Source organism: Hoplias malabaricus, chromosome X1, assembly GCF_029633855.1.
Source record: "Hoplias malabaricus isolate fHopMal1 chromosome X1, fHopMal1.hap1, whole genome shotgun sequence".
NCBI lineage: Eukaryota > Metazoa > Chordata > Actinopteri > Characiformes > Erythrinidae > Hoplias > Hoplias malabaricus.
In genome coordinates this window covers 1637973-1663262 of record NC_089818.1, presented here as the reverse complement: position 1 = coordinate 1663262, position 25290 = coordinate 1637973, and the positions used below count along the sequence as shown (strand labels likewise).

The following is a 25290-nucleotide window of genomic DNA, read 5'->3' as shown; positions in this document are numbered from 1 at the left end:
ATAAAATACCTTCGCTGTGAGCGGGGACCGTGTCTTTGTGGTCGTTGTTGTATTTGTGTAATTGTGTTGTTATAGCTGTGTAGTTGTGGTCGTTGTTGGGTGTAACGCCGGTGTTGAACGCCCTGATTTCCCGGAAAGCCCCCGTTTTATGCTAAGTTCTTCTGCACGAGCAGGGCGGATCCACGCACGCGCGGGAGGGTCTGCTGTGTGGATATTTTCATATTTTCAGGACTCGACTGTCTCATATTTTTGTGTCTCCGTGTCTGACAGAGAGAGAGAGAGGTTTCACGCGACCTACCGTGAGTATGCCTACCTTGACCACTGCTGGTCCACTCAGATTACTGTCCTGTACCGGATAGAACTCATTTATAATCTCCTCACACAGATTTTACACTCACAGAGACTTTTATTCTGGAAAACACACTAATACAGATATTACCAACAACTCTGAGAGATATAATAATGAGTGTAAAATGGTTAAATGATAACAATGTTGACACTGTGCTGATTTAAATTATTTACTAATCTTATTTATAAAGAATAACAAAAAGAACCTAATGAAGGGGAAAAATGTAAATTGGACTGTGAATGGAAAAGTGCTAAAAATGTGGCATTTTGTCTAAAATTCTGTTTAATCAGCAGTGGTCCGCCCAGAATACTCTGTGTAAAACACTAGTGGACCTCCAACTTTGCCCTCAGTGGGTCAACAGTGGTTCGCCGCCTCCTTGCTCTCAGGGCTAGTATATTTGCTGTAAACAAATACGACGTACAAATGTATGTACAAACGCTTGTGGACACAGTGTGTATAATCACTATTTAAATATATCAAATGAACTGAGATGATTTAAAGGAACACTAGGTAAGATTAGGCCTGGTTGCTCCCAGGGCTCCCTCTAGTGAAACTCAATTTAACAGCACTGTACTGACATCAATGCATGTGTGTGTGTGTGTGTGTGGGGGGGGGGGGGGGGGGGGATGTTGTTTCTACCCTCCTCCAAATGTTACATAGTGCAGTGTCTGCCGTGCTGAGCCCAGAATAGCAACAACACCTTATTACAGCTCAGTGAAGCATCATAGTGATTTTGAAGCTGTAATTTTAAGGTAAAAACATTACCTAGTGTCCCTTTAACATCAGCACCCACTATGCTTTATGTGTATAATGACTTGCGTAGTATTCTCTCCAGACTGTGAACTGTGTAAGAAGCTATGGAGGAACCTGTGTGTTTGGTGGAGAATGTGGATGGTTCTCTGTGTCTCGGTGAAGGAGCTCAGTACCTGAATGACATCACTGACCCGGTAGTGGTGGTGTCTGTGGTGGGCCTCTATCGCACTGGGAAATCTTACCTCATGAACCAACTGGCTGGAAAACACACAGGTAGCACACCTGAGATTATCATACAGTTTAAACACACCTGAGAGGATCACACACGTTAAACACCTGAGAGGATCACACATTTTAAACACACCTGAGAGGATCACACACTTTTAAACACACCTGAGAGGATCACACACTTTAAACACACCTGAGAGGATCACACACTTTTAAACACACCTGAGAGGATCACACACTTTAAACACACCTGAGAGGATCACACATTTTAAACACACCTGAGAGGATCACACACGTTAAACACCTGAGAGGATCACACACTTTTAAACACACCTGAGAGGATCACACACTTTAAACACACCTGAGAGGATCACACACGTTAAACACCTGAGAGGATCACACACTTTTAAACACACCTGAGAGGATCACACACTTTAAACACACCTGAGAGGATCACACATTTTAAACACACCTGAGAGGATCACACACGTTAAACACCTGAGAGGATCACACACTTTTAAACACACCTGAGAGGATCACACACGTTAAACACCTGAGAGGATCACACACGTTAAACACCTGAGAGGATCACACACTTTTAAACACACCTGAGAGGATCACACACTTTTAAACACACCTGAGAGGATCACACACTTTAAACACACCTGAGAGGATCACACACTTTAAACACACCTGAGAGGATCATACACTTTAAACACACCTGAGAGGATCACACATTTTAAACACACCTGAGAGGATCACACATTTTAAACACACCTGAGAGGATCACACACTTTTAAACACACCTGAGAGGATCACACATTTTAAACACACCTGAGAGGATCACACACGTTAAACACCTGAGAGGATCACACACTTTTAAACACACCTGAGAGGATCACACACTTTTAAACACACCTGAGAGGATCACACACGTTAAACACCTGAGAGGATCACACACGTTAAACACCTGAGAGGATCACACACTTTTAAACACACCTGAGAGGATCACACACTTTTAAACACACCTGAGAGGATCACACACTTTAAACACACCTGAGAGGATCACACACTTTAAACACACCTGAGAGGATCATACACTTTAAACACACCTGAGAGGATCACACATTTTAAACACACCTGAGAGGATCACACATTTTAAACACACCTGAGAGGATCACACACTTTTAAACACACCTGAGAGGATCACACATTTTAAACACACCTGAGAGGATCACACACGTTAAACACCTGAGAGGATCACACACTTTTAAACACACCTGAGAGGATCACACACTTTTAAACACACCTGAGAGGATCACACACTTTAAACACACCTGAGAGGATCACACACGTTAAACACCTGAGAGGATCACACACGTTAAACACCTGAGAGGATCACACACTTTTAAACACACCTGAGAGGATCACACACTTTTAAACACACCTGAGAGGATCACACACTTTAAACACACCTGAGAGGATCACACATTTTAAACACACCTGAGAGGATCACACATTTTAAACACACCTGAGAGGATCACACACTTTTAAACACACCTGAGAGGATCACACATTTTAAACACACCTGAGAGGATCACACATTTTAAACACACCTGAGAGGATCACACACTTTAAACACACCTGAGAGGATCACACACTTTAAACACACCTGAGAGGATCATACACTTTAAACACACCTGAGAGGATCACACATTTTAAACACACCTGAGAGGATCACACACTTTTAAACACACCTGAGAGGATCACACATTTTAAACACACCTGAGAGGATCACACACTTTTAAACACACCTGAGAGGATCACACATTTTAAACACACCTGAGAGGATCACACACTTTTAAACACACCTGAGAGGATCATACACTTTAAACACACCTGAGAGGATCACACATTTTAAACACACCTGAGAGGATCACACACTTTTAAACACACCTGAGAGGATCACACATTTTAAACACACCTGAGAGGATCACACACTTTAAACACACCTGAGAGGATCACACACCTTTAAACACACCTGAGAGGATCACACACTTTAAACACACCTGAGAGGATCACACACCTTTAAACACACCTGAGAGGATCACACAACTTTACACAAACCTGAGCTTACTTTATGTAAGCAGGTAATGCCCCTGAGGTCCACTGTGAATATTTTGTTGTTGTATTTATGTTGTTGTCAGCTGATGAAATATTAAATGGATTATTGAGTGTGTGTGTGTGTGTGTGTTGAGGCTTTGCTCTGGGCAGCACCATCGAGTCGAAGACTAAAGGGATCTGGATGTGGTGTGTGCCACACCCTTCTAAACCTGGACACACTCTGGTCCTGCTGGACACTGAGGGACTGGGGGACGTGGACAAGGTGAGGACAGCAGCACAACCACTGCACTTTACTGAAGACATGCGCAGGATACCTGTGCTAATGCTGTGTGTGTGTGTGTGTGTTCACTGCAGGGAGACTCCAAGAACGATGCGTGGGTCTTCTGTCTGGCCGTTCTCCTCAGCAGCACTTTGATTTACAACAGCCGCGGAACCATTGACAACACGGCAGTCGAGAACCTGCAGTATCCTCTTCATCACACACTGCACTTTAACACTTTACATCCTTAATTTAAAAATATATAAAGCATTTAAAGGAACACTACATAATAAATTTACCTTAAAATTACAGCTTCAAAATCACTGTGATGCTTCACTGAGCTGTAATAATGAGAATAGAACTTCTGACTTTGTTACTCTGGGCTCAGCACTGCAGAAACTGCACTATGTAATTTGTGGAAAAGGAGAGGAAATCAGCAGTGTAATATGATATACAGTATGGGGCTAAAGACCTAAATTTTACCTAGTGTTGCTTTAGGAACACTCAACTAAACCGAGCATCATTTTTACACACAATTTAATTCCTCAGCGAATGGTAGCTTTGTGACAGAGCTGGCGGATCACATCAGGATCAATTCTCCTTCAGCAGCAGCAGCTGAGGAGGACGAAGAGGAGCCTGAAAGCTCTCAGTTTGTGCAGTTTTTCCCAAAGTTCATCTGGACGGTGAGGGACTTTATTCTGGAGCTGGAGATTGAGAAGAAGGGCCGGGTCACGGAGGACCAGTATCTGGACTTTGCTCTTCAGCTCAAGAAAGGTTAGGCATGTTTAAAACTACAATAAGTCATTTATAAAACAAAAAAAATGCTTTCGATCATGTTTTTAAAGGCAGGTGTTTATTATTTTTCCTGAACTGCTCCACAAAAAACTTCTGAGCTCACCTCCTACAAGCGTCATCGGAACTCTCAAATATACATTAGCACGTATTAGCATTTTAAATTTACTGACACGTGATTGGCACTAATATGAATATAATTCTGTTGTTTTGATCTTCTATTGGTTCTTGGGTTTACATGTAAATATCCATTGTTAAAACCTTCAGTCTAAAGGAGGAACAATATGAACTTTCTTTCTCCTTTTCTACGGCAGGCATAGGGAAGAAAATAAGCGACTACAATCTTCCACGAGAGTGCATTCGCAACTACTTCCCCTCCAGGAAGTGCTTTGTGTTCCCACTGCCGGCGACCCAGGATAAAATGTCTCATCTGGAGAGTCTGGACGAGAGTGAGCTGTGGCCCGACTTTCTGACGGTCACTCGGCGATTCTGTGACTACGTTTTTAAAGAAAGTAAAGTGAAAACAGTGAAAGGAGGACACAGAGTCACTGGGAGGAGTGAGTGTTTATTCAGTTTATAAACCTATAGCTCTGTAACACCTTTATCTGTCTGTGTGCATATGTATTTATAGTGTGTGTGTGTGTGTGTCAGTGCTGGGTCATCTGGTGCGTGTGTATGTGGACATGATCTCTGGGAACAGTGTTCCGTGTCTGGAGAACGCTGTGGTGGTGATGTCGCAGATCGAGAACCAGGCGGCAGTTCAGCAGGGGATGGAAGTGTATGAACGGGGAATGGAGCAGGTTCACCTCACCTTTGAGGCATTTACTCTCTAAATTCTTTCTTCTGTTTAATGTTTTGAAGATTCTAAGTCTATGCTGTGTTCCAGGTGAGGAGCAAGTTTCCTGTGAGTGTTGATGAGATTTCTGCTGAACATCAGAAGTTCAGTAACCTGGCGACCACTGAGTTTATGAAGCGCTCCTTTAAAGATCAACATGGAGAATATCTCAGGGAACTCTCTGTGAGTATTTAAGGCGTCTAGAGGAACCAAAATCACAGTGTTTGACGTCCCAAGATGTAACAGAGCAGAACAGAGTACGATAAAAACAAACAATGAGCCGAGGACCAAGCTCCTAACGTCTTCTCTCTGTTGTTTACATTATTTGGTTTGTGCTTTTTGGGTTCCTTTGTCTGTTTTGCCCCTTGCTGTGTTTCCATTGGGTAAAATACTGTGAGGTAAACACACACAACCCTGATAAGTGAATTAAGCCCAGCTCACGACTGATGTCATTTATTTACCTGCTTTTATTCGATTGTAAAAGTGTGAACTTGAACCAAACCAGGATTAAATGTAACAATGTATCAAGGGAGCCAAAATATACAAGTCTGAGCACACCCTAAAATACCAGAGAGATCTTTGAAATGAAGAGCTTTCTGTCACCTTTCACCAAGAAAATATCTTTTGGAAGAATGGAGGAATAGTCCCAGAGACTGAATCTGTTCTGGTTGTGTTTGTGTGTGTGTGTGTGTGTGTGTGTGAGTTCTCAGGAGTCAGTAGATGAACGCTATACCGAGCTTCTGGAGGAGAACACGAAGAGCTCAGAGACAAAGTGTCGAGTTCTCCTGAGTCAGCTCTATTCAGGGTTGAGTGAAGCTGTGCAGAGGGGAGACTACACCACACCTGGAGGATACAGTCTCTACTGCACACACAGGGAGAACATCATCAGAGAGTACAACACACACCCCAACAAAGGGGTTCAAGTGAGGAGTAACCTACAAAGACACACACTCAAAAACTAGCATTTTAACTTAATTATGATTAATCACAGAATACCATTGTGATTAACGCAGCTAAATTTTTTAATCACCTCTAGTAAAGAGTTAGGGTTCAGCAGGATTCACTACATCATTTAAAAACCTAGTAGAATTCTTCTAAGCAGTTACTAGTTTTACTGTGTTTTTGTGCCTTTAGGCCGAGCACGTGTTGGAGGAGTTTTTGAAACAATGGAATGTTGAAGCAAACGCAATCCTCCAAACTGACAACAAACTGACTGAGAACGAGAGAAAGATAGAAGGTAAACTGGAAATGTTAGTCCACCACGAGTGGGGGACAGAATCTGTAGAGTTAAGAAATCTAAATCATCTTCAAAAAGTTCATATAGTGCATAGTGACTTTGTTATTAAAGCTGCACTGTGTACCGCTTGGGGGTTTGGAGCCCTCTCTGGTGGAAATGTGTAACTGCGTTTGGAAGAACGCTTGGTAACTGGGTTGTCCTTTTACTTTTCCTGTTCCTCCACTTCCTTCTCCTTCTCAATTCCCAGAGGAGAGGGAGAGAGCAGCGCTGATTGAGCAGAAGCAGAAAGCGGCGGAGGAGAAGCAGAGGGAGATGGAGCGAGTGATGAAGGTGGAGAAAGAGAGTAATCAGGAAAGAATGCAGCAGATGGAGAGGAAGTTCCAGGAGGAGAGGCGTCAGCAGCAGGAAGAGTTGGAGAAAGCTGTGGAGAGTAAACTGTGTGAACAGAAAGTGCTCCTGGAGAAAAACTACAAAGATAAGGCGGAGCTGATGGGGCTGGAGATAGAGCAGCTTAAGAAAGAGCAAGTTAAGTCTCAGAGCTCTTTCAAGGAGATTTTTTTGCCTTTGGTGGAAGCTGGTAAAGGAGTGCTCTCTAACATCCTCGATTATAAACTTGCCAAATCAAAAATTAAGAGTAAATATTTGGGGAAAATTTCCAGTCTGTCACAGAACAACATGAGCAAAGAATAAATTGCACAGATCATATATGAAATGTTCAAAGGTATGAAGACATCTGCGGCGCTTTTCCACTGCATGGAACCTACTCGACTCTGCTTTTCCATTAGCAAAATCTGGTCCTGGAACCGGGTTCTTTTTTAGTCTCTGCTCGCACCTGTTACAAACTGAGCCTAATAGGTACTAAATGTGAGGCGTAAACCCTACAGACCTGTCAATCACCACAAAACACAGAGCTCCAGCACAACTTTCATATTAGTTTTTATTCGACTCTCAGCAGCAGCTCGTAACATTCCCCCGAGGGGTTTCTGAAGAGGGTCAGACGCTCCTTGGATCAGTGGCTGCTGAAAAACTCCAGTGAGAACGTGCAACATTGAAAACTCTGCTGTGAGAACTGGAGAATCAGTGTGAAGTGGGGTGTGGAGCCATGTTCAGTCCCAAAAAACAAACAAAAGACAAAGAAAAAAGTACATGTACACATCTATTAAACTGCACCTAACGTTACCACTGCCATTGTTGTGCTTTTCAAAGCTGTGTTTCCTGTTAAAGATGTTTTTTTTGATGTCACCGCCTCCGTTTTGTGGGCGAGATGTGCTAATGGAAGAGCAACCAGCTTAAAGCAGAGTCGAGTCGATGCAATGCAATGGAAAATCCCCTTAACTGTCTCTGATTTTCTGAGAAGTATTTACGCTACCTGCTGAATGTGTTTCTCAGAATTTCATTGCACTGGGCCACGACAATTAACTGTAACTCATCCCAGAAACATTAAACAGAGCTAATTTTTTACACAGAACACAGATCCACTGCCCCACAGCCCAATAATCAAAGGCTTTATTTCCTTTAACACAGCACTTAGCATCAAGCAGCTGTTCTGTCCTTCTTTATTTACAATGCTTTCCCTGTGGAGATTACAGAAATATTGTGTGGGCACTGTACGTCTGTATTCAACTCTGCAACCTTTGTTAGCTTAGGTTACATAATTCAGTTTTTAAAAGGGTTGTCTACACGCGCTTTAATAAATAGTATATATTCTGTTCTCCCTGTTGTTGCTATGTTTTTGAATGAGAACCTCCTGAAGCACGAAGCAAGACTTTAGTCTCGAAGTCCACATCAGTGCAGAGTTTAGTGTGTCATCAGTGTGCTGTTATTTAACACATTGCACACATTTCTAAGTAGGAGACACACGCCCTTTGACCAAATCACTATTTTTTACTCCATGATTTCTTATCAAATGTGAAATAAAGCAAGGTCTCTCACACATTCTATATCTATGTACCCACCCTCACACACACACACACACACACAGGGGTATACTGCAGAAGTGTATTGTATTTGCTGGGTAAACTGGGTAAAACCATACAATTGCTTTTTTGGTTACATTTGTCCTGTAATAATTCTCCTGAGCCAGTGTGTGTTCCATGCATGTCCTAAACAACATTATTAAAACAGAACATTGCCAGGTATGTGTCAATAAAGGAATTATTCTATAAGATATTGGATTTGAATATTAATAAATACATTTGAAACATTAAAACTGTATTTGTCTCATTTTATTTTACACCAAATCCTGTACGAGCTAAAGCTACTCACACTTAGATTAAAAAGAAACTGTAAACTGTTCTAAAATTAGTATTTGTTTGGTATTTAAGAGTAATATTGTTGGAGGAAAAATTATAACTCGGACTAGGCCTTGATTATGAGTTTTAATGAAACCTTTCACTTTAAAACTACTGCTTATTGTTCCATTGTTACTGAGTCTTTACGTTAGATTTTTGCTGAACTCTAAAAAGAACAGCAACTACCTCAAAGGAAGAATCACACCATGTCCCTGCACCCCGGACTCTTTTAACTTTCCACCCGTACAACTTCTCTCTGTCGTCTAACACAAGGCAAAGGTCACCCCTAAAAAACAAAATCTGTGTTTAAAAACACTTTCCAGAAATCCATGCACAATAATAACAGAGCACCAGGAAGCTATCTGTGAAAGAGTAAAAATAGTACGGCTCTGGACTGGGAAATGAACTCGGCTGCAGAACAGAAAGTAAAACTAGAAAACAAGAGAAACTGCTTACTTTATCACTGTGAATCACAAACCTCTGTAATGTCTCTTTTAGTTTTACTTTCAGTGGTGCAGGGGAAGGGTTTAAGTGTCAGAACCAAAGTAGGACATCTGCACAGAACACATTTATAACTTCTTTTACCTTGCGCTAAACTGCAGCGTGAACATTCTCAGTATTAGCAGATTAGCTCTGCCAGCTCAGGTCACATTTTCTCCTCATAACATTACTCAGAATCAGAATAAAAATAAATCAGCTATTTAATATATATATGAAAAACACTTTCTGTTTACTAACTATGTGTACTGCTAGAAAAATATATGTTTTATATGAAACACACTGAGAAAATGGAGCTTTTAATTTGTTACGACTGGGGTTTGTTTCCATTGGCTGCTCTGCTACCACAAGGAGAAACGTTTATTGACCTAACGGTTATTGGTGATTAATCAGGTCACAGGCCTCTCTCCTCTCTAAAAGTCTCATGAAAGTAGAACTTTGGTGAAGCCACGGGTCCAGTTCAGTCTACACACACAGAAACTGCACGGTTCTGTAAATGACCTAACAATATACAACCCTCTAGATATATACACAACCTAACAGATGTCTTATTTCTGAGCACCGTTGCACTTCATGATAGCTGACTGCCTCCCTAGAGAGTAGGGAGTGACGCTGAGGAGCGACCCGCCCCATGTTTTTGAGAGAGAGAGAGAGAGAGAGAGAGAGAGAGACGGCTGATTTCTCGGAAATACCCCCTTTACCCTGAAGACTGAACAATGTTGGACTGGGAGGGTACCTCTCCCGAGACGCCTTCCGCCTTCCACCTCCCCCTCTCTCTCTCACAACAGAAACAGAAACAGAAACCGGAGAGTTTTTTAACCTGCAGTCCTCCAGCAGAGAGACACACACAGAGAAGAGCGACAGAGAGAAAAAAAAACAAGGTAATGTGTTTTTTGTAAAAGTAATTTATTTATATAAGAAGTCGTAAAACCTGCACTCAAAGTAAATAAGATGTTTATGGCCTGCTTGTTTTAATTGTTCGTTTTTTTCACGCTGCCTGAACAGAAAACACTTAACTACTGTTGTAAATACATCTCATAGACACTGAAGAAAGTTTTTGATGTTTAAGATGGACATCGCCATTTTATAGTAAAGCGTCGAGCTAGTGGGCGTGGTCTATGGCGTCAAAAAAAGGCCAAAATCTTAGAGAAGCAAAAGAGCAAAATCTTTAACCGAGAAATTAAATAAAGCATATTTCTGTAATTAATTGTTTATTTTTTGTGTTAGCGCTAGATTCTGAGCTCTGGTCATGATTTGAAGGGATATCAAGATCTAGTCAGCGATTGGCTGCTGGAGATAAGCCCCGCCCACGGAGTACAGTGTACAGGCTCTGCTACCTTGCTCTAATAAGAATTTTCCACTGTATGGGACCGGCTCGACTCGGTTCTTTTGCTTTTCCAGTGGCCAAATCTTGTGCTGGTTCCTGGAACCGGGTTCTTGTTTAGTCCCTGCCCGCTTACAGTTCCAACCGAACCGAACCTCTGAAGTTACAGCAGCTTTCACATTTGTCTTTATCCGACTTACAGCCACAGCTTGTAACGTTCCGCCGAGGGGTTTTTGAAGAGGTTCAAACGCTCCTTGAGTCGGTGGCTGAGGAAAATCTCCAGCGAACGCCAAATGTGTGACAATGAAAACTGATCTGTGAGAACTGGAGGCACAGCTGTGTTCAGTCCAAAAAACGACAACAACCACAACACGCCAATACACCGTAATAATAAACAGCGCTTGACTTTACCGCCCGCATTTTGGCGATTTGAGCCGAGCCGAAACCATGCAGTGGAAAAGCAACATAACTGCTCTGCAGCTGAAGCCCTAAACATAACAAAGTGGGATTTATTGTGTGTTAATTTCTGTCAGAGCCCTTAGTAATTTTTTAAAGATGTTTGTGCTATAGTAGCTATTTTATTTATTATTTTTTTTGCTATTTAGCTTCCCTTGTGCATCCATGAGTTGTATTTGACAACTGTTCAGATTGAATCCGACTCTATTCCTTATAAGAACAGAGTTTTATTCCTTGTTCCTAGTGATGGAGGAACCTGTGTGTTTGGTGGAGAACGTGAATGGTTCTCTGTCTGTCAGTGATGGAGCTAAATACCTGAGTAAGATCACTGAGCCTGTGGTGGTGGTGTGTGTGGTGGGTCTGTATCGAACTGGGAAGTCTTACCTCATGAACCGCCTCGCTGGAAAAGACACAGGTAACACACTTAGAAACATACACACTTATTCATATTCAAACCTATGGGCTTTTGTTGTTGTATTTTTGTTGTTGTCAGCTGATGAAATATTAAATGGATTATTGAGTGTGTGTGTGTGTGTGTGTTGAGGCTTTGCTCTGGGCAGCACCATCGAGTCGAAGACTAAAGGGATCTGGATGTGGTGTGTGCCACACCCTTCTAAACCTGGACACACTCTGGTCCTGCTGGACACTGAGGGACTGGGGGACGTGGACAAGGTGAGGACAGCAGCACAACCACTGCACTTTACTGAAGACATGCGCAGGATACCTGTGCTAATGCTGTGTGTGTGTGTTCACTGCAGGGAGACTCCAAGAACGATGCGTGGGTCTTCTGTCTGGCCGTTCTCCTCAGCAGCACTTTGATTTACAACAGCCGCGGAACCATTGACAACACGGCAGTCGAGAACCTGCAGTATCCTCTTCATCACACACTGCACTTTAACACTTTACATCCTTAATTTAAAAATATATAAAGCATTTAAAGGAACACTACATAATAATTACAAAATACAAAGTAAATGTCATGCTTCACTGAACTGTAATAATGAGAAGAGAGCTGACTTTGTTACTCTGGGCTCAGCACTGCAGAAACTGCACTATGTATTTTATGGAAAAGGGTAGGAAATCAGCAGTGTAATATGATTTACAGTATGGGGCTAAATCTTACCTAGTGTTTCTTTAATAACACCTAACACAGACCCCACATAATCACACTGTAACTATAACAGCACCACCTTCAATAAAACCAGGCAGATCTTTCAGCTCTTTCAGTTCATTAAAAGATCTGGAAATCTCCGTTTCTAAAAACCTCTAAGAAGTTAATACATTAATTCCTCAGCGAGCGGTAGCTTTGTGACAGAGCTGGCGGAACACATCAAGGTCAAATCTCCTTCAGCAGCCACTGAGGATGAAGAGGTGATGGATGAAAGCTCTCAGTTTGTGCAGTTTTTCCCGAAGTTCATCTGGACGGTGAGGGACTTTATTCTTGAGTTGGAGATTGAGAATAAAAAGGTCACGGAGGACCAGTATCTGGACTTTGCTCTTCAGCTCAAGAAAGGTTAGACATGATTAAAGTTACAATCGTTAATTTTTGAAAGTAAAAAGCCAGTAAAATGGCTTCATTTGTGATTTTGAATGCAATTTTAATGATTTTTCAATTTTTTCTATGAACTATAACTCACTGGAGATCTGCTCTGAATTAAACAGATTGCTCTCTATAGAGCAGCTCACACACTCAGTCACAATCCACCTACCAATGTGTGTTTTTGGACTGTGGGAGGAAACCGGAGCACCCGGAGGAAACCCATGCAGACACGGGGAGAACACACCACATTCCTCACAGACAGTCACCCGGAGGAAACCCACGCAGACACAGAGAGAACACACCACACTCCTCACAGACTGTCACCCGGAGGAAACCCACGCAGACACAGGGAGAGCACACCACACTCCTCACAGACATTCACCCGGAGGAAACCCACGCAGACACAGAGAGAACACGCCACACTCCTCACAGACAGTCACCCGGAGGAAACCCACGCAGACACAGAGAGAACACGCCACACTCCTCACAGACAGTCACCCGGAGGAAACCCACGCAGACACAGAGAGAACACGCCACACTCCTCACAGACAGTCACCCGGAGGAAACCCAAGGATAGTTATTATATATAACTATTGTTAAGGTTTCAAATGTACCCTTAAAGCCCTAGTGTATAACATCCATATGACTCATCTGCACAAACAACCTGTTTTAAATTCTGAGTTTCTGTGACATCATGAAATTCAATTTGAACACATCTGCTTATTCAACTGTGATTTTGTTTCTTTCTCCTTTTCTACTGCAGGCGCGGCTAAGAAAATAAGTGACTACAATCTTCCACGAGAGTGCATTCGCAGTTACTTCCCGACCAGGAAGTGCTTTGTGTTCCCACTGCCGGCGACCCAGGATAAAATGTCTCGTCTGGAGAGTCTGGACGAGAGTGAGCTGTGGCCCGACTTTCTGACGGTCACTCGGCGATTCTGTGACTACGTTTTTAAAGAAAGTGAAGTGAAAACAGTGAAAGGAGGACACAGAGTCACTGGGAGGAGTGAGTGTTTATTCAGTTTATAAACCTATAGCTCTGTAACACCTTTATCTGTCTGTGTGCATATGTATTTATAGTGTGTGTGTGTGTGTGTCAGTGCTGGGTCATCTGGTGCGTGTGTATGTGGACATGATCTCTGGGAACAGTGTTCCGTGTCTGGAGAACGCTGTGGTGGTGATGTCGCAGATCGAGAACCAGGCGGCAGTTCAGCAGGGGATGGAAGTGTATGAACGGGGAATGGAGCAGGTTCACCTCACCTTTGAGGCATTTACTCTCTAAATTCTTTCTTCTTTTTAATGTTTTGAAGATTCTAAATCTATGCCGTGTTCCAGGTGAGGAGCAAGTTTCCTGTGAGTGTTGATGAGATTTCTGCTGAACATCAGAAGTTCAGTAACCTGGCGACCACTGAGTTTATGAAGCGCTCCTTTAAAGATCAACATGGAGAATATCTCAAGACTTTAGCGGTAAGTGCGTTTACTGCTTGCAGGAACTCCCAGTTTGAACATTTCTATGAGGCTTTGATGGCATTCAGCTACAAGCACAATACTGAGGCCAGGTACTGATTGGATAATTATTTCTGGAGCACAATCACCACTTCAACTCGTCTCAACGTCTCAAAGTGGAGCTTGAGATCCAGGAACAAATCATCACACATCAGTACCCTACGATATCAAGACTTCAGAAAATTAGAATGTGTGTGTATGTGTGTTCTCAGGGTTCTGTAGAGAAGCGCTATGCCGAGCTGCTGATGGAGAACCTGAAGAGCTCAGAGACAAAGTGTCGAGTTCTCCTGAGTCAGCTCTATTCAGGGATGAGTGAAGCTGTGCAGAGGGGAGACTACACCACACCTGGAGGATACAGTCTCTACTGCACACACAGGGAGAACATCATCAGAGAGTACAACACACACCCCAACAAAGGAGATAAGGTGAGTAAACACACACACTCTGAGCTGCATGCAGCAGTTTTCTCGGTTAAAGCTGTGTCTGAACTTCATTATGTTTGATGCTCTCTATGTGAAACTTTTCCTCACCAAATTAAGAGATTGTAATTTAAAAATCCTAACAACTGCTCTGAAGTGTTATGATAAAGTAATAAAGATCACTTTCCTTTTACAAGTTTGTAGTGTTGTAGCGGAAATAGTAAAGCACACGTTGCGGTGACATAAGCACTACATAGCGGAGTCAATGATCATTAATTATTATTTTATTAATAATTAATTATTTAATTCATTTTGCTAAGCTCCATGTTTGGGAACCATTAACTAATATGTAGTGTCCTTACCTGTCTTAATTTTAACTTAGACAAGAAGGTCATCTTCATATATTATACAGCAGAATTAGCTAGAATTAGTTATTATTAATGAATTATGCTCATTGACCCGCCGTGGGTTCTTGACTCTGAAATTGAATCTGAACTAGAAGTTATAATTCCATACAAGAAAGGTGCACACACAAACAAATAACCAAGGATTGGTTTTATCACACAACTGGTTTATTAAAGATAATATCAAATAATGAATATTGATTAGACATTCAGATAATAAAATGGATTACAACGATACATATAATCATATATGAGGGAACGTCTCTATGATAATTACCCTAGATTCTAGAAAGGCTATTGTTTATCCCAGCAAACTTTCAGCACCAACCCATGGGCCATGAGAGACATGAAACCATGTGACCTTAAGTATCCTGAGATGAACGGGGAGCATGTTGCTGACGGTGCCTTCCGGCATGACATCCTGGAGAATTGCAGATGCGGGCCTTGTAGGTTGCAGCCGCGGGCGTTCCTTTTCTCCCGAGGCTTTCAGACGCAGCCGTCGGAGCTGGTGGTGTTCTGAAGGTCTCTGTGGGGATTCTTCGCCGTCGCTGATCTGCCGCCTTGTGAGAGAGAGACACGTCCATGCAGGTCTCTCCAGGCCAGGCTTTTCCTCATCTCAGAAGGTCATTCTGAGGGTGCATGCGGCCGTCTTCTTTCGTCGTTGTTGGTCTGGAGGCGTTGTCGTCCTTTTTAGGGTCAGAGGTCAAAGATTTCCATTCTCTGGGTCTGGCATTGAAATTTCGCTAGGGTTAAACTATAGCTTTTCTTAATTTATAGTTTCTATCTGGACAACATTAATATAGAAAAATCGGTTCTCTCTGGACCACTAGGGGCCCAAGACTGTTGAAGAGAGCCTTGAGAGAGCCTACATCTGCAGAGCAGGGGTGCTCTCTGACTACCCTATCTGAGAAGCAATGTCTGCTGGAAGCAGGAGAGAGACATTCTTCAGAAAAACGTCTTCCTCTCCAAAATTCTCTAAGAGTGTGTCTCATAGGATTGGAGCCTCTCTTGCCCTGATTGGCTGCTTCCTGTACCTTGGTGGTGACATCACATAAAATTTATGACACTTGACAAGACAAAGACTTGAAGACCATCTCCAAGATTTTGAATCATACTTTTGCAATATAAAAGATTAGATGTTAACACAAAGTAATATCATTAAGACAAACCATGTTCTACATAATTATTAACCAACTACACACACAGTATGTGGCTACCTTGGTTCTACATAAATTCATATAAAACAAAAATGACTTTAAACACATGTAAATTAATTCCACCTATTTTGACTGTCATCTCCTTGAAATCTGTTCATCTCCATTACAGTGTGTAACATTGTTTTTGTTTCATCTCCCTTCCAAAATAATTATTCATCACAGAATATCACTGTGATTAACACAGTTACATTTTTAATCATCACTAGTAAAGAGTTAACATTCAGCAGGATTCACTACTAGTAGAACTATTTTTTAAATAGTTTTTCTTTGTTTTTGTGCCCAGGCCCAGGACGTGTTGGAGGAGTTTTTGAAACAATGGAATGTTGAAGCAAACGCAATCCTCCAAACTGACAACAAACTGACTGAGAACGAGAGAAAGATTGAAGGTAAACTGGAAATGTTAGTCCACCACGAGTGGGGGACAGAATCTGTAGAGTTAAGAAATCTAAAGAAATCTAGTTATTAAAGCTGCACTGTGTACCGTTTGGGGGTTTGGAGCCCTCTCTGGTGGAAATGTGTAACTGCGTTTGGAAGAACGCTTGGTAACTGGGTTGTCCTTTTACTTTTCCTGTTCCTCCACTTCCTTCTCCTTCTCAATTCCCAGAGGAGAGGGAGAGAGCAGCGCTGATTGAGCAGAAGCAGAAAGCGGCGGAGGAGAAGCAGAGGGAGATGGAGCGAGTGATGAAGGTGGAGAAAGAGAGTCATGAGGAAAGAATGCAGCAGATGGAGAGGAAGTTCCAGGAGGAGAGGCGTCAGCAGCAGGAGGAGTTGGAGAAAGCCATGGAACGCAAACTGTCTGAACAGGAAGAGCTCCTCCAGAAAGGCTACAAAGAGAAGGCAGAGCTGATGGAGCTGGAGATACGGCAACTCAAGGATGAGAAACAGAAGAGCCCTGAAAGTGGAGGTTTTTTTAAAGATTATGTAATGCCTGTGGTCAGCACAGCATCTGACGTGCTCTCTACTTTTCTCCAATATAAAGTCTTGAAGAAAGCTTTGTTTTAACACAGCACACCAATTCATTGTTAGTTACTAGCAACTTTAGTTCTCGCGTGTCTCTATCGTTTGCTGCTTTGCTCCCTACTCAGGCAGCTGTAGAAAATAAAATAAACTGATTATCAGCTTTTTCTAGTTAATCAGTGGTAAACCCTTGCTTAATCCCACCTCCTAACAATGTTGCTCCAGTTGCTATATTCAACAGAGAACTGTTTCAGCAAAAACAGAAGGTAATAAAGCAAAGCTACCTAGTGTCTATAGATAATAATAAGAATAAGAATATAACAACTATTTTTACAGGGTGAGATAAAAGTTTTATTTCAGAAACAAAAGGTAAAATTACATATCTGAATACCCCAGTGAGTAATGTGGGAGGGGCCTATTTTTAAGGCTGTGTCCCGAGCATCTTGAAAGCTGCCATATTGGATCAAGGGCAAGTTTCTCCAGTGGGAAGGTGGTCACCCTAAATGCTCAGCGCCATCTTCAGTCAGAATGGATGGGAACACTGTTTCCTGTAGTATTATAAGGTAGCACTAAGTATTTAGAGTCTGATCGAGCCTGTAATGAACAACAAAGGTTTATAACTTTGTTTTGATGACTTTTGAACCACAAGAGATATTGCAGATCTGATGACCATATGCTACATAACTAACTTCCCATTGGATAAACTTGCCCTTGATCCAATATGGCGGCTTTCAAGATGGTGGCCATGGTCCAGATATAGACTAAAATAAAGGCCCCTCTGCCATTACTTGTTAGGGTATTCAGATATGTCATTTCCCACTTTGTTTCTGAAATAAAGGAGTATCCTGCGACTTTTAACTCACCCCGTAGAGCACATTTCATACGTTAATATTTATATAACATGTTACCTTTAAACTGATCAGCCACAAGATTAAAATCAGTGGCACGTGGAGTAAACTTGATTATCTGGTTGCAGTGGCACATAGAGGGGTGGGTAGTCAAGTGTAAAAAAAACTTTTACACAGATTTCTGTGTCAGAAAGGAAAGGCACACCCAGACAGATAAATGTGTGAAAGCCTACGTCTGTCATATAGGGGATTTTATTGCATTTGACAAAAAACTAACTTTTCTTAAAAAAAAGTGAGTTTATACTCACTGGAGAGCGTCCAGTCTGAATCTCTGGCTTTTTTCATGTACCATGTACTTGCAAAATTAATGAGATACAGAGAAACAGAAGGAAAGAAGGACATCCATTTTTTTTATATTTTATTTCCTGCAACATTTCAACAGCTTTGATTGTGTCCTGTGCATTTCATGACGTTTTTTCCAAAATATATGCTTCAAATTTAATACTGAAATAACGAGTACTTGCATAAAAATGTGATGTTTGTGATTATTTTTATATATTTTTTTTTGACAGTGATGGAATTTAATTTGCTACTCTTACTGTGAGAAATAAAGCAAGGAAACGCTGTGTAAAGCACTGAATATCGCCCCTTGTGGTGCAGTTCTTAACTGTGAGTGGGTATGTGACTGAGTGAGGTACTAACCAATTCCTGTGAAGCTTCCCATCTAAAAATGAAATATTTTGGAATATATTATGACAGAATAGCCAGAGAAGCTCAGCATGTGAGTTGTCCAATAGGAAGATCTTTCATCTCTCGTTATTGTTGAAGCAATTAAAAATTTGCACTGTAGTGTACTGTGACATTTTACTCAGAGCAGTCAGCAGGGTAATACTACTATTAAAATGGCATTGCTGTATTCATTTAAATGAATGAAAACATGGGTATATACTTACTCTATGATAAGAATGATCTTTAAAATTCACCTACATTTTTATATACTTTTTTTCCATGGAACTGGTTATAAACAAACTTTTAATCGTAGTTCTGATACTTACGGCTTCCTAACAGCAGTGTCACTCTGGAGTCTCAACACTGATGTTCTGTGTCAACATATGCACCCAAATACACAAATTCATGCATGCATATACTGTCCCCTCTCTCACCCACACTCTCTCTCTCTCTCTCACACACACACACACACACACACACAGAGAGAAGACCAAATAAAGTATAAAAATCACCCAATTTAATAAGAAATTTATAAAGAAAAACCCAAGTACCTTTAGAAAAACATGCATTCAGAGTATAACAATACAAACAACATCAAAACTGTGTCCATTAGACAGCTGTGCGAAATGAGGTACAGTAAACACCCAGTCAGTGCTGTCAGATATTTTGTATAAACCTGTTCATGACCCCTAAAGCTGGAGGTAAATGTTTAACCGAACTGAGACAGTAGGTACTATGGATAACATCTGGATAGGATTTAGTTTGAGATTTTTCAAAAGCCTTTTTAGGCCATAGTCCAAGTGTTCATGTCAAAACCGCACATCTGTACACTGTCAGCTCACCTTGTACCTGGACCAAGAAGCAAAAAAGGCATGCACCACATTCATAAAACAACACTAACCATCGCTCTCTCTCCCAAAATGGACACCATTTGCAAAGTCAAGTGGCAAAAACAGCAGCTTTCATGTTAATAAAGTAGAGTTTGTATCCACAGACGTCTCTAAATAAGTCCACATCCATTCAAGAGAGTTTCCAGGGGACAACATCCTGAAGCACAGCTTATGCCACTGTTTTTACGGTTTCACTGTTTCCACAAACATCCACACATCACTGTACTCTCTGCCGCAGACCCTTCTCATCCAGAGATTTCTGACTGCCGTCCTCGGGGAGGAGAGGACAACCTTCTGTAGAGGTTACAACACAAAACAGTAATGATCAGTATCACATTCTTTATCATCATCATCATGAAACTAACAAAAAGAAACAGATAAACACAAGAGTCTTTTCGCTTCATGGTTCGTAACCTACTCTAATTTCGCCTTTCCATTATACAAATTTGGCACCTAGTAACTGGAACACCAGAGTACTTTTTTGGTACTTGCTCACTTGTGCTTCCAATCAAGTGAGGTGGCGGCAGATTTTTTTTATCCTTTACTCTACGTCATCTCTGTATGGATAAGGTAGTCGATTATGCTAGCCTATCAAGGCCTCTGTAACGCATCTGTCCCTTTACTGTTCTTCTTCAAGCATGTTGAGCTCCAGTGGTGTGGTTTGAAAAGAAGTGGTGGAGCCTCACGTGTTGAAGGAAGCACATGCTCCTCATCCTCAGAAATTCAGCTTCATGTCACTGGAGTCATTTGGTGAATTTTTACCTCATCAAATTATAAAATGCATCTTAAAAACCATGTTCATTGGCACCAAAAATCCCAGTGTCACCCAGAATGTCTTCACCTTTCATCTCCATGCTGTTCGTCTGTCCGTCCTTCATGCCCTCTTCTGTGTCTGATCTCTGTGGAGCTTTATTTAATCTTCCGTCCACTGCGTCTGTCTTAACTAGACTCAGAGACTGGAGGAGGAGCATCGTATCAAACGTCTCGGATGCACGTTTCTTCAGGAGCTCCAACACCTGCACAACCACACACACATACACACACACAGGGTTAATGACAAAATAAAGATTTCAATATTTTTCTCATAATTTAATAAACACACAAAAGAACCCAACTACAAGGTCCCACCCACACACACACACACACACACAAACACCGTACACACAGACACACGCACTCAGAGTACACACAAACACCGTACACACAGACACACACAGTACACGCACACACACAGAGTACACACACAAACACCGTACACACGCAAACATACACACAAACACAGTACAAACACACACACACATACACAGTACACACACACACATACATACAAACACGCACAAACACAATACACACACACGCACAAACACAATACACACACACAGGGTCAATGACAAAATAAAGATTTTTCTCATAATTTAATAAACACACAAATGAGCCCAACCACAAGGTCCCACCCACACACACACACACACGCTCAACAACAATTCAAAACACTCTCCCACATATGTCCCAATAACATCCACATACACACAAACCGATACCAGAGTCTGTTCTCTTTCTCTCCCTCTCATGCATGCGCGCACACACACACACACACACACCTACCTTAAGGCATTTATAACTCTTCAGCTCACTGAGGTTCTCCTCCAGGAACAGCAGGTACATAGCCAGGTCATTCCAGGCTCCAGGACTGAACTCCATCACCCCGAGTGTGGGAAGCATTTCATATGGCTTTAGGAACTGGGCTGAGCTCCTGAGGGGACTAAGAGCAGCGAACACACTAACAGGTGCCAGTATCAGGTAAACACACAGGTTTATGTAACTGAGGACCTGGAAAACTCCCACGGCCACCAGCTTGCACTGAAAAGCACCAGGCAAGGACGAGTCGTTAAACAGAACACCAGTCCGTATATTACAGCTAAACTCGTCCGTTACGGAGAGGCGGATGTAGTAACACAGGTACACACACGCCAGGACCAGAACCACGAAGGTCAGCAGGCGGCACAGAACATACCGCACCAGCAGCCCGCGGGAATAATACTTCGTCTTCAGATAGTTCTCTACCAGTGGGTACTTAAAACAATGCTCTGTCAGGTCCGGCATGGAGCTACAAAACACACACACACACAGACACACACTGTTGCTCTCTGAACAAACCCCCAATTCTACAAAAAGGCAACACACAGGCATGCTCATGTATTTGTGTCTAGGTTCTTATTTGTGTGGACATATACTGACCACCTGATGTGTGTGTGTGTGTGTGTGTACCTCTGAGTGTCTGGTCTTGAGGGGCTTTTGTGTAAACCCTTGGCGAGTTTGATAGCTCTGTTGTAGGATCTGTCCAGTTCCTCCATGATGAAAGCGAGGTCAGCCAAAAGAACCGGAGCAGCCGTAAAACGCCAAAACAGCGTCGGAACATACACTAACACAGCCACGAACAGGAGGATATATGGAAAAAACTGGAGCGAGAGAGAGAGAGAATGTCAATAACACAATCTCTGAAGTTACTTGATTATTTAAATGCCATGAAGATGAGTACTCACATTTCTACCAGATAAATAGGATCTTTATTGCTATCTCAGTAATGTGATGGTTTTTCTTTAAACACTAATTCTTTAAACACTCCACTAATTTTACATGGAAGTAAACACTAGGGGTGGGCGATATAACCCTGAAATAATATCATGATATTTCAGGGTATTTGGGCGATAATGATATTCTTGGCAAAAAGATCAAAACACGGAAGAATCCTTTGATTAATTTCAAGAACACTACTGCAACAAAATGTATTATTATTAACGTTTAAGTTTTATTTTAGCACATATGTTGCCTATTTTGTAAACAACTGTAACTTACCAAGATTCTGACATTGTAGAATATAAGTAATGTAATGCAAGCACCATAACTGACGTGAAGATAATTTAGTGCATGCATACAAACAGCTAACGCCCAAAAATTATACAAACAATACCCATAACACTTCACAAACAATAACAAAAACAAATACAGAATAGAGGGTGTGCTGAGTCAGTGTGGTCTGTCTGCTTGGGTTAGAGCTCACATCGTCTGCTGAACTGTCCTCGTGGTATTTTTGATTTTCCTCATCCTCAACCGGGTGCTTCTGCTTGAGGTGGTGAAACAGATCAGCTGCGTTTCCCTGTTTTGTTATTATAGGCTTCTTTCATTTCTTACATAACACCATGGTTTATTGTACGTCTGATATTCTGTAACCACACCCCCTCCACACGATTGAAGTCACTCCCCTTTTGGAAGAAATTCCTCCGCCTCAGAGCCACTCTCCACTGTATTGATAATATTAATATATCAATAAACATTATATATTTACCGATTCGATACGGCACAGCCCTAGTCAATACAGACCCAAAGTGCAACATTTCTGTCGATGGGGACCCCGGCTGCCACCTGTCCTTCCAACACTCAGTTGCTTCTTGTTTGGGTAAAAAATCAGACATTACTTTCCCTTCAAACTGCATGTCAAACAGTGGCCACTGAAAACGAAACTCAGCCTGATCTTATTGGGTAGTTGGTGACTACCAAATCTGGATTAAATATGCGCTGAAACTGCAGAGTGTATGCCCCACTTAAGCAGACAGAGGACAGTTTACAGGAATTACAGATAAACTTCAGGAATTCAGGGTTTAATCACATTACTGCATGAATGGAAACACACTCACTGACCACATGCAAAGGCTGGACACTCAGGCGACTGTGTCTAAAGCTGTATAACAATGGACTCTGAGTTCTCCTCCGTGCAAAGAATACAAAGACATATCAGATTTCACTGTAAACATGATGTTATTTTCATTTCAGATCTGCAGACTGGCTGTATATCGGGCTGATATTAGTAGAGGAAATTTGTCCCATGTGAAAATGGGGAACAGGTCCTGAGCATAACTCTGTGTGTGTGTGGAGAGGGGGGAGTACCTTGTGCATCCAGAGAGGCAGTCCATTTGTGTCCTGTCTCTGGACAGCTGCCCAGCAGAAAGCGTCCACATAGCCAGCTTGTTTCCAGGAGAAAGTCATAGGAGAAAAACAGCTGATCTGAGCCCCTGAGGAGGAGAAGACACAGATACAGTGTGGGGTTGAACTTTACATATCATAGATTTTAAAATAGCTAACACAGACACACACCAAAAGGGCTGTTTTGTCTAAGGGAGGGTCAGTTTAACCTCTCTGACTCCTGGAAGTCCAAATACCTCCACGAACCGCCACAGAAGACGTGTGTGTCCCTCTGTATCTACCTGTAGTTCTCTTTCTAATTCACATATTAAGACCTCTCACTTTCCCTCACATCAGAGAGAAGAGCGTTTCATTAATGTCTTAAATAGACGTCAATAATAAAAACAGAGCATAACGTCTCCCCACACACCTCTCCCTCCTTCGTTCACTTCTCTATTCTCTCAGAAACCCTCCCTCCATCCTCCTCTCATTTCTGTCTCCCACCATCTTCCACGACTCCCCTTTTCTCTCCCACCTCTCTCTACCTATAGTCTTAGTTTCTCTCCCTCTTTTCTATCCATTTGCTCACTCAATTGTCTTTCTATTCCTCCTCTTTCTATACCACCCCCCTCCTCCTCCTCCTCCTCCCCCCGTTCACTCTGTCTACGAAAAGCTCCGAGTTAATGGAGTGTTTTAGAGTCAATGGAGGGTAGTGAAGTGATCTGTGGGGGTTAACTGACCGACGGAGACCTCCTGAGCGAAAGCGAGAGTGATGAGGAGTAAAGGCAAACCGACGGCGAGACAGGTAACGAATTTATCCAGCGCCAGGTCCAGTCTAATGCCTTTATACCGCGACTCCGGGCTGGGATCCTTCAGCAAGAAGTCCGCGAACACGTACTCTGTAGCGGCGTGGGCTATAGCCATGATAAATAGTTAATAATATTTAATAAATAAAGGTTTACGGCTCTGATTTAATATTTAGAGCGCCGCGTATCTCATCTCCCACTTCTTCTCCTCCTGCTTCCTCTTCTCTCTGTTATTGTTTGCTCGATAATTAAACAGCTCAGACTCGGTGTGGCCACCTAGTGTAAGACTCCTGCAATTACACCTTACAAGTGTCTTGGTGCGGTTTGCTAAGCTTCCTCAAAACTACATTTTGTAGGGTTTTTTTTAACGTTTGAACCTCCAAACGTTGAAAAGCATGAAATGAGATGAGGATATTGGTTTTGTTCCTGCTCCATTGGTGGATAATTGATTTATTTTTGCTGCAGATGAATCTGACTAAATTTGGGTGAGTGCTAACTGCATGAAAGTAAACACAGACTAAAAACGAAACAGTTCGAATTACAATCGAGTTCTGTGGTAATTCAAGCAGTGAACAAAATCCTAGAAAAAGTAAAAACTTAAGCCACATACAAACACTATTTTTTTCCCCTCAGATATAGCTTTGTACCTTAAGTGGAGATCCTGAACGTAAACAAACCAGAAAACAGCGTTTCCCCACAATTGTGGACATTGCATTTAAATTATTCATAATCCAGCCGCTGAAATGCAATATATACACAATACAAACTGGAATGGTGCTGTCATATTTTCCAGTACCTTCCTGAAATTCAGTTTCCTATATTAGTGCACTGTAATGTAGGGAAAATTATGTAGGTGGCGAATCTGAAC

General features: G+C 41.9%; 3 protein-coding genes across 6 annotated transcripts; 2 read left to right on the top strand and 1 right to left on the bottom strand.

The window, feature by feature from the left end:
- The first annotated feature begins 12 nt into the window (after positions 1-12).
- On the top strand, positions 13-8744 carry LOC136675417 (guanylate-binding protein 1-like). Of its 3 annotated transcripts, none has more exons than XM_066651955.1 (11): positions 13-299; positions 1185-1375; positions 3589-3716; positions 3809-3918; positions 4273-4487; positions 4820-5062; positions 5157-5305; positions 5392-5523; positions 6051-6263; positions 6475-6577; positions 6825-8744. In XM_066651955.1, exons 2-11 carry the CDS (start codon positions 1207-1209, stop codon positions 7265-7267), a joined length of 1905 nt encoding a protein of 634 aa, XP_066508052.1. In that variant the 5' UTR covers positions 13-299; positions 1185-1206; the 3' UTR covers positions 7268-8744. The 3 variants fall into 3 exon arrangements, with proteins under 3 accessions (XP_066508052.1, XP_066508053.1, XP_066508051.1); XM_066651956.1 differs by having other exon boundaries at positions 1173-1375; XM_066651954.1 differs by lacking the exon at positions 13-299 and adding an exon at positions 1028-1101.
- A 2639-nt stretch (positions 8745-11383) lies between these two features.
- LOC136675573 (guanylate-binding protein 1-like) lies at positions 11384-18298 on the top strand. The gene is made up of 10 exons (XM_066652193.1): positions 11384-11561; positions 11691-11818; positions 11905-12014; positions 12451-12659; positions 13450-13692; positions 13787-13935; positions 14022-14153; positions 14405-14617; positions 16516-16618; positions 16837-18298. Exons 1-10 carry the CDS (start codon positions 11393-11395, stop codon positions 17232-17234), a joined length of 1854 nt encoding a protein of 617 aa, XP_066508290.1. The 5' UTR covers positions 11384-11392; the 3' UTR covers positions 17235-18298.
- Positions 18299-19281: 983 nt separating this feature from the next.
- LOC136675794 (pannexin-1-like) lies at positions 19282-25257 on the bottom strand. 2 transcript variants are annotated; one of them, XM_066652550.1, is made up of 6 exons: positions 25070-25257; positions 23602-23726; positions 21925-22115; positions 21262-21763; positions 20498-20672; positions 19282-19950 (listed from the first exon to the last, which is right to left on the bottom strand). In XM_066652550.1, exons 2-6 carry the CDS (start codon positions 23698-23700, stop codon positions 19874-19876), a joined length of 1044 nt encoding a protein of 347 aa, XP_066508647.1. In that variant the 5' UTR covers positions 23701-23726; positions 25070-25257; the 3' UTR covers positions 19282-19873. The 2 variants fall into 2 exon arrangements, with proteins under 2 accessions (XP_066508647.1, XP_066508646.1); XM_066652549.1 differs by lacking the exon at positions 25070-25257 and adding an exon at positions 24357-24638.
- Between the last annotated feature and the right edge of the window lie 33 nt (positions 25258-25290).